We start from the raw sequence: 8936 nt of genomic DNA, 5'->3' as shown, positions 1-8936 counted from the left end.
CCACTTGCGTTTCTCTTCCACCGCTCTGATTTTTTGTACCATAATGATATTAATGAAAACCATTATTTTCATAAAATAAAATTTACAGCATTCGCCGAGCATCAACTCGAGACACGTTTCGTCACTGCTGTCCGTATGGGTCATCGCGAGCTGGCATCCGCTCTTGCTCAAGGACCTGTGAGCAACAACTGCAATGATCTCCATCGTATCACGCTGAAAGACCAAAAACTTCCTGCCAAAATTCTTCCGGTCTCTGTTGCTAAAAAATGTTTTATGAACAAAAACATCACTCCTCTACACACCGCGGCCATCTCTAACTCAACCCACATGCTTGAATCAATGAGAGCTGTCTATCCAACAATCAACATTCCGGATCAGGACAACTGGTACACTATTCATTACGCCGCGTGTGCTCCTGGAAGCGCTCCTGTCGAATACTTGCTGAAAAACGGAGGATCAGTGAGCATGCTGACGAAGCAGACCGAGACACCGCTACACTGCGCTGCTCGCGCTGGACGTGCTGCCAACTGCACGTTTTTGATGAAGGAAATGTTGGAATTGGAGAAAGGCGACGATGGAGAGAGCACTATCAGATCTGATAGATCTATTGTAAACGCTAGAAATCGATCTGGAAATTCTGCGCTTCATTTGGCAGTGAGCAACAATCAACTGGATGCTGTGGATGCTCTATTGGCAGAGCCAACTATCCTGGTGGATCTTCCATCTTCCACTGGATCCAATCGAGTAACTCCCTTGATGCTTGCCTGTGCCAAAGGTCATCTGGAAATGGCGAAGAAGTTGTTTGACAAAGGAGCGCTTGTAGAGGCTAAGGATAAGAAGAAGCGCACTCCTCTTATTCATGCGATGCTCAATGGACAAATGCACACTGCCGCATTCCTTCTTGCCAAGGGAGCAAATTTGTTCCTCGCTGATTCTTCTGGGAATACTGCTGCTCACTACGCCGCTGGCTACGGATTCTTGGACTGCTTGAAACTGTTGGCATCGATCGATGATGAAATTCTTGCTACTCCAAATGATTGGCAACTTTACCCATTGTCGATTGCTTACCTCAAAGGACATTATGGAATTGTTTCGTGGCTTTTGGAGGGTCCAAGCAAGGATAAAGCGAATATCAATGCCAAAGACAACAATGGAGCAACCCTTCTGGCTAATCTCTTGTCCTACGCCGATGAAGATATGCATAAGGATTTGGCATCGCAAATTGAGTATCTGGTCGCCAGAGGAGCCGACTCAAGTATTCCAGACAGCACTGGACAGACTCCTCTTCACCTTTTCGCTCAACAACGTGTGATTCTTAAAGGATCGGGTGAAACCCCAGAGAAAGATGCTACCCGAATGACACATGCCGATTACAAGAAATGCTACCAAATTCTCATCGGTTCGGGTTCCAAAGTTGACGCCTACGATCATCAAGACAACACTCCGCTTCATATTGCTCTTGCTAATGGAAACTTGATGCTCTTCACAATGATGCTCGAGAAGGTTCAAGATAAACGAAGGCTTTTCGAGAAATGGGCCAACCATCAAAACTTCCTGCACGAGATTCTTGCTCTTCCAATGAAAGTCTACGGAGATCAAGTTCTTTGGAAGGGAGAGACATTGAAGAAGCCAGCTTATGATGTGCTATCGATTCTGAAAGATCTTCATGACACACTTCCGGATCTGTTTGTTAAATGGATTGATGAAACCAACAAGGCTGGATATTCGCCAATTGTGGAGGCAGTCAAAAAGTATCAGGCGCTGTCGCCGAATAAGCAGTTGAGAGGAGAAGCTAACCAGGTTGGTGTAAATTAGCAATTACCGTAACCCAACCTGTAGTAGAAGGGCCGCCTATCTTTTAACATTGAGCTAATTTATCTCGGTTTCTGTCAAAGATATAAATAAGTTCTGATAAATTGTTGATCATGGTATCATCATCATTTTATCAGTTGACAGAAAAACAAAAACTGTGAGAGCCTTCTATTACAGGTTGTACGGTAGTCTATCTAAAGACATACATTTTTTAAAAATGCATTTAATTGAATTCAGAATGTGCCAATTGCACAAAGCCAACGTAGATTTGGTCATGTGATGAATGCAAAACAGGCTCCACATATTGACTCGTATGAGCTTAAGGTTTAAAATGTCCCTTGAAATTTCCCCTCTGTTTCACATATCCCTATTGTTGGTACACCCTGTAAAAAATCTTTCCCTATCCTTTTAAGACCCAACAATTCAACTGCTCAATTTTCAGACTTTCCTCGCCACAGTCAACGAGCTTTTTGAATGGATCATCCGTCTCGGACCATTCCAGCTGACTCAAAGATACATGGAATCGGAGCACGCTGCCGCTGTGACTCTTGCCAAGCTGGCTATGAGTATTCCATTGGAAGATGGAAGGCACCAGGAAAACCATCTGGCTCTCTTCAAGATTCTCATAAAACTCAGCAAAGAATTCAACAACATTGAGCAGTTTTTGACACAGAAAAATGAGAAGGATGACTTTTTGATTCTCGAGGCTATTCAATTTGATAAGCCACGCGTCGTTGAGCTGATGTTGGATACCGCTACAGAAATGCATTTGGTCAATGGAATCCACAATGCGATCCGTGAAAAGGAGAATGAGGAGAATGTCAACAAGACAATCATCATGTATCTGATTGAGATGAGAATGTGGGATTTGATTCCGAAGTTGAATGCGACAAATGACTTTTGGAGAAAAAAGGATTCCAAAGAAAATAGCATCTGGCACTACGCTGCTCGCATCAACAGTCACAAGACAGTTTCGTTGTTCAAAATGATTGAGGCTAAAGGAGTTCCAAGAGAGAATAACAATGATGGAAAATCAGTTCTCCACGTTGCAACTTTAGCTTGTGATGGATCAGCCAACTCTGTCTTGGAACCAATCGCCTGGCTATCCACCCGTTGTCCAATCGAGGCAGTCGACAAGTACAATCGAACTGCTCTTCATTATGCATTCGGAAATGAGAACGATTTTAAGGATGGAAATGTTCCGTTTGGGGAAAGTGACCCAATCGCTGTAGTCTCCCTGCTCTCTTCTCTTGTTCGTCCGGATCAGATTGAGATTGCTGATTGCAATGGAAACACTATCCTACATCTGGCTGCTCTCAAAAATTCCACAATTTGCCTGATGACATTAATCCGCAAAAAGTGCCACGTGGATTTGAAGAACAACGATGGGAACACCCCTCTTGCTCTTGCAGTCTATCATGGAAGACAGTCTTCAGCACTGACTCTTATCCAAGCTAACGCCGATGTCACAGAAAAGATCTTCATCAAAGCAGTCAAGCCAGCATTTGATCAGAATAACGAACGCTCAAAGGATAAGAAGAATTACTGGAAGTGGCATGGAAAGGCGAAGAAGATCGAGGAGGACACAATCACCACTATTCCAGCTACTGTAGTCAGCAAAGGAGGAAGTTGGGAAGCGATGGTTTACGTGTTGTTAGATGTTCTTGGACAGAATACCAACTCGATGGCTCAACTGACTGATGCTGCTCTGAGACGTGGCCAGTTGAATTTGGCGAATCAACTTTTGAAATCCGTGGAGGCTCTTTTAGACGGTGCTGTCTTGAATTCAAACTATGATCTTCTGAACACCTTTGCTGAAAAATGCTTCGGAGCACTCAATTCTGAAGAGACAATCGAGAAAACTGTCTTGAACAGAGTTCTGGCGACACGTGGACTCGGACTCAACCAGCCTGAAACTTTTAAGATCATCCGAACTGCACTGGAGCATGGAAACTGGAATGTTCTGAATTTTTTGAAGAATGAGATGGGAGTCGTGGCATGGAGAAATCAGAAGACCGAAGGACCATCTGAAAGCCCAATTCGCTCTCTGGTTCTATATATGAATGAGAAGTCGATTTCAGCAGAAGCTGTTAGTTTCCTAGATGAGATCAGTCACATCACTGGATGCAATATCGACGCACTCAGTACTTTAGAGCCTCCAGCGAAATTCAAAAATCTTCTGGAATTCGGACTTCTTCCTCCAATCTCGTTCGCCGTTCTTCAAGAGAATGCAGATCTCGTCAGAGCGCTGAGAACCGCTGGCGCTAGCCTGAAAACTGCTGATGAGCATGGAAGAACTCCTTTGATGTATGCACTCATGACCAACAATCGATCTGTCATTGACGCCGTTATCGGAGATGGAAAGTTGGCAGTTGTCCTTCCAAAACAAGCACCAATCGTTTCTAGTGGGCCACGATGTGTGGCAGTTCCGATGCGTTTTGGGCTTGCCGCTAATCGAAAGTTCTTGCCAACCAGTGCTTTCAGCATGCCAGCAGCTCCACCACCACCAGAAAGTGATTCAGAGGAATCTGAAGAATCGGAAAAGGAGGATGATGAAGAAGAAGAGAGATCTGAGCATGGATCTGAAGATAATGAATCAGGAGAAGAGGAAGATGAGGCACCACCAGCCAAGAAAGCCAAAAAGGAAGCCGCCCCACCATCCGGACCAAATCGAAAGAAGCTGACTATCACTGATGCATCGGTAAGCTTATAATGACTTTTTAGTGCAATCAATCAATTTTCAGCTTTTTGCGGCTCGTGACAAAAAGGGATACAATGCTCTTCACTATCTCATCGTACCACTTGCATGGGAAAACGTCGAACTTCTTGGAGACCTTGCCGCTTTGAACAAAAAAGCAATCGTGGACTGTTTAATCGATAAATTCAACCCGAATCCAATCGAATTAGCAGCACAGAAAATGAATCGAAGAATGAAGAATGAGATGTTGAAAATTGTCAAATCAACTGCTCTGCCAAGACCAATCAAAGAAACAAAACTGACACTCCGCCCTGTCAATATCGAACCACTGAGCAATGTCGATGAGGATGCCGCACAGTTCCTTGCCAAGTGGTCAGCCGAAAAAGATAAGAAGCAAGCTGCCGAGGCTCCGAAGCCACATCAAAGTTCCACTTATGCCACAAGCGGTACTGTCAGCTTTTGCGATGAGACTCAACAATATTTCAACGTCCTGATGAACAAGACTGACCTCAACTACGGACGCTATGGATTCCACAATTTCTACCGTATGCAAATTATCAAGAGAAGAGACGCCGATTTGTACATTCTATTCACAAACTGGGGAAGAATTGGAATGGGAATGGGAGAGTTCCAAACGACTCCATTCAGTAGTTTGGAGCTTGCTGCCAAAGAGTTCAAATCCATCTTCAAATCAAAGCTGGAAATGAGTGGTGTCCACTGGCCAATTTCCAGGAAATGCCGAAGAAATATCGTCTCGTCGAGACCGACAACACTCCAACCAACCTCTCGGAAATCGAATTGTCATGGAAGAAGAATACTGAGAAAGATACGATTCGCAAAATGATTGCAGATATCAGTGATGCCAAGACACTCAAACAATATGCTCGACAGGTTCAGATGTATGGAGTCAGTCAGCCATTTGGAAGATTCACAAAGGAGAATATCGAGAAGGCAAAGCTGGTGTTGGATAAGCTGGAAAAGAATGCAAAGAGAATTAAGGAAATGTCAGAGGCAACTACTGTGTTGTCAGAGTCAAATCTGTTGGATGCTTTTATTACAACGGTAAGGCAGTTTGAAAATAGACTTATCAAAATAATTTTATTTTCAGAGCGAGCTCTCCAGCGAGTACTACAATTTGATTCCATCTGGCGATTTTGAATACAGTAACCTAACACGCCTTGATACAATCGAGGAAATTTCCCGCCACCGTGCTCGTCTAAACCGTGCTCAAGAAGTCGAGACTGCTACTCGCCTCCTCTGTGGAGCAGAATTCCGTCATGACCTTGACCGTGTCGACTACATCCGAAGCGCAATGCAATGCGAATTCCGTATGGAGACTCCAGACTCGGACATCAGTCAACGCATTTTGCAATGGATCTCCACCCGGGTGGAAACAGAACAAAGTTCAAATGATTTGGAGATCTCGCCGAAAGAATCAACTCAGAAGTTTGAGCCATTCCTCAACGACAGTAATCAAAAGTTCTTGTGGCACGGAACAAAGGCAACGAATTTGATGAGTATTTTGAAGAATGGTTTTTTGGTCGATCCACCAAGTGCGTGCCGTAACGGAAGTCTCTTTGGATCGGGTATCTATCTAGCTGATAGCTTCGAGAAGAGCACCCACTACTGTCAACCATCTGTCGGTGGTGTCAATTATATGCTGATTTGTCAGACGGCGCTGGGCAAAGAACGAGAAATGCATTCTCTTCCATATCGCTTCATGAATCAGTCGCCCTCGGAGGCTGAGAAGGTAAATTTGGCAATTAGCCAAAATTATGTTTTATTCCACATACTTTCAGGGCGAAGACACTCTTCATTACATCGGAGACAGCTTCCCAGCTGGAAGTCTCACCAATGACGGCGTCGGAATGCCACTTCTTCCACTCCGCCAACGAGATCCAAACTCTGGAGATGGACAGTATGGATTCCAAACTCTCAGCTTCTCGGAATACATTGTTCGCAATCCGCATCGTGTGCTCCCCAAGTATATTGTCATTTATGAGTAAACTTTGTGTAGTTTTCTTTTTTGTAGCTTTCTCATGTTATTTATTGTCGGATTAAAAAAAGTGACACCTGAAAATCTCGGAGACGGCGCTCGTGTCGATTTACGAGGGGGCGGAGCGAAAACGGTTACTGTAGATAACACAGTTATTAATGTGAATTTAGTGGGATTTTCTGAACAAAATTTTGATTTCTTGATATAAAAACGATCGCTAGCATCTCTAGAATCTATTTATAAACAAAAAACTAAAATTAAACACGAAAGTAGCTCGAACGAGCCGAAATTCTGAAATATTACGTTTTTGCCGCACTTTTTCGTAGATCAAAAAAAGCAAAAGTTTTCAAATTCTCAGGTGTCACTTTTTTTAATTCGACAATACCTCATTCCCCAATGTAATCACAGAAAAATCTCATGTATCCTGACCCCGTTACCCTTGTAATAAGCTTGCAAGTATTCATTCCGTTATAAAAATCTTTATTTTTATTATTCTTTTTCATTTTGCATAAGTTCCACAAAGATATCCTGCAAAACACTAGAAAAAGAAATAAGTCTCATCGCGATGTGGTGCGAATGAAAAGAGAAGGTCATCTTCTTGTTTTTCCGAGAAGACATTTCTATTCTCTTGCAGAAGATGTTTAGGGTCATATTATGTATATTTTTAACGTATATTTTTCTGCATATTTAATGTATATTTTTATGCATATTTTTAATGTGGGCTCAAACAAGATACATTTACATCAGGGATGTGCGCAAAGCTGTTTTTCAACAATATTTAAGCTCAAAAATACGCCAAATACAACAAAAACAACAATTATTCTCCGGAAAAATTTGAAAAAAGTGTTCTGAACGTATGGCTGAAATAATCAAAGCTCAAATTTTGTCTACCAAAGCGAATACCCGAATTTTCTCACTCATTATCCTTGTCCGGCGCCGATGCACCTTGCGGCCGAAAATTTCTTTAAAGGGGCATAAATAGCCGGTCATGAAGCGGAAACGTCTACGGTTTTTACAAATGAATTCTAGCGCCTTTGATACAGTACTTCAGAATTGCTTTATTTTTGCATAAAATTCTTCAGATTCTCATGGTTTAATTTCCTTATAAAGTTGAACAACTGCCTAAAATGGGTCAAAATAAAATAATTCCGTAGTACTGTTTTAAAGGCGCACGAATTTATTTGTAACAACCGTAGCCGTTTCCGCTTCAGGGCCGGCTATGCGCCATTAACTAAATTTTCGGCCAGAAGGTTCATTGGTATCTGACAAGGATAATATCTGTTTTGGCATTGGAGAAATTTTATGTTGCCCGGACAGAACGAAAATAACGGAAAAGATTTAAAACAGCAACAATATTTTAAAAATTCGAAGAAAATTAAATTCTTTTTCTCAATCCATCCTTATGAAGTTTCTTCAAGTAATATAGTTTTCTGCTGCATAAATCCCGCATAGGTAGCCTTTCATGCATACATTCGCGGTGACATTTTCAGAACTGGAACATCTGAAATGTTCTCATTAGTCCTCCAAGATAATAAAAACCAAGTTACGGTGCATCATCAACTCCCGAATTTCCATTTTGGTCAACTTTCAAATATAAACAATTGAATCAGGAGGGTTATTCAGTAACCCATCCGGTTGTCTTGGTGCCCAGTGAAACGTTGGATTGGGTGCTGAGATATCATTGTAGTTGAACTCCTGAGAATTTAGTTATTATTAGTAAATTAAAGGAATCACTCACATTGGTGCCATTACAAGATGCACTTTTTGGTTGTGGATATTTACAAGTAGGTTTTCTGATTCCATCCATCCAAAACCCTAGACTTGTATACGTCTTGTTCGAGGATTGTTTAGAGATTAGTCCCATTGCAACATCTGCCACCAACCTTTTCTAATAATGCCCAGGACATCTTTTAAAAACTTACTCCGTATGTAACTGCTTTCTTCCAAATTTGCGATCCCCATCAATCCAATAGAGTTGAATTCTGCACATCCTGCCACTGCTTGTGTCCTATTTATACAAGTTTCAGTTTGAATGATCTAAAAGCCTCGTGTAGTTTTAACCTATATATGTAGCCTTACATTCATGCACATGACATATTTGTCTCTTTTCAGTGGTATGTATCCTATATAACATGAATAGAATACAGAAGACTGGAAAGTCCAAACATCGCTTTTGAGAGTCAAATTGAACTCTTGATACGTCGGGAAAAGCCACCCAGAAGTGGGTATGTGCGACTCTGGAAATTAATTTAATGATTTTTGCGGATGTTTTGTGAGCCTTACCACAATAGTTCCTCCAACAAGAACCGGTGTACCAGTGATACTAGGACATTTTTCAGATGTTGAATAAATCCGAAATGCGATTCTACTGTTACTAGAACTATTCAATTTTTGGACCCTTATTATATTTGCAAGGACAAACACTTGACA

At 41.9% G+C, this 8936-nt stretch overlaps 1 protein-coding gene across 1 annotated transcript in view; it reads left to right on the top strand.

Moving 5' to 3' along the window:
- The window catches only part of Cbr-pme-5, a gene marked incomplete at both ends in the record, with an annotated part of 7429 nt that extends 913 nt beyond the window's left edge, over positions 1-6516 (top strand). Inside the window, 7 exons of the mRNA XM_045237235.1 lie at positions 89-1806; positions 2050-2136; positions 2255-4513; positions 4557-5222; positions 5243-5572; positions 5619-6260; positions 6310-6516. Coding sequence (XP_045093266.1) covers positions 89-1806; positions 2050-2136; positions 2255-4513; positions 4557-5222; positions 5243-5572; positions 5619-6260; positions 6310-6516 — 5909 coding nt within the window. The remainder of the gene's footprint in view (positions 1-88; positions 1807-2049; positions 2137-2254; positions 4514-4556; positions 5223-5242; positions 5573-5618; positions 6261-6309) is intronic.
- Between the last annotated feature and the right edge of the window lie 2420 nt (positions 6517-8936).

This window comes from Caenorhabditis briggsae, assembly GCF_000004555.2.
Source record: "Caenorhabditis briggsae complete genome, chrV, whole genome shotgun sequence".
Taxonomy (NCBI): Eukaryota; Metazoa; Nematoda; class Chromadorea; order Rhabditida; family Rhabditidae; genus Caenorhabditis; species Caenorhabditis briggsae.
This window is presented reverse-complemented; position numbering and strand designations above follow the sequence as displayed.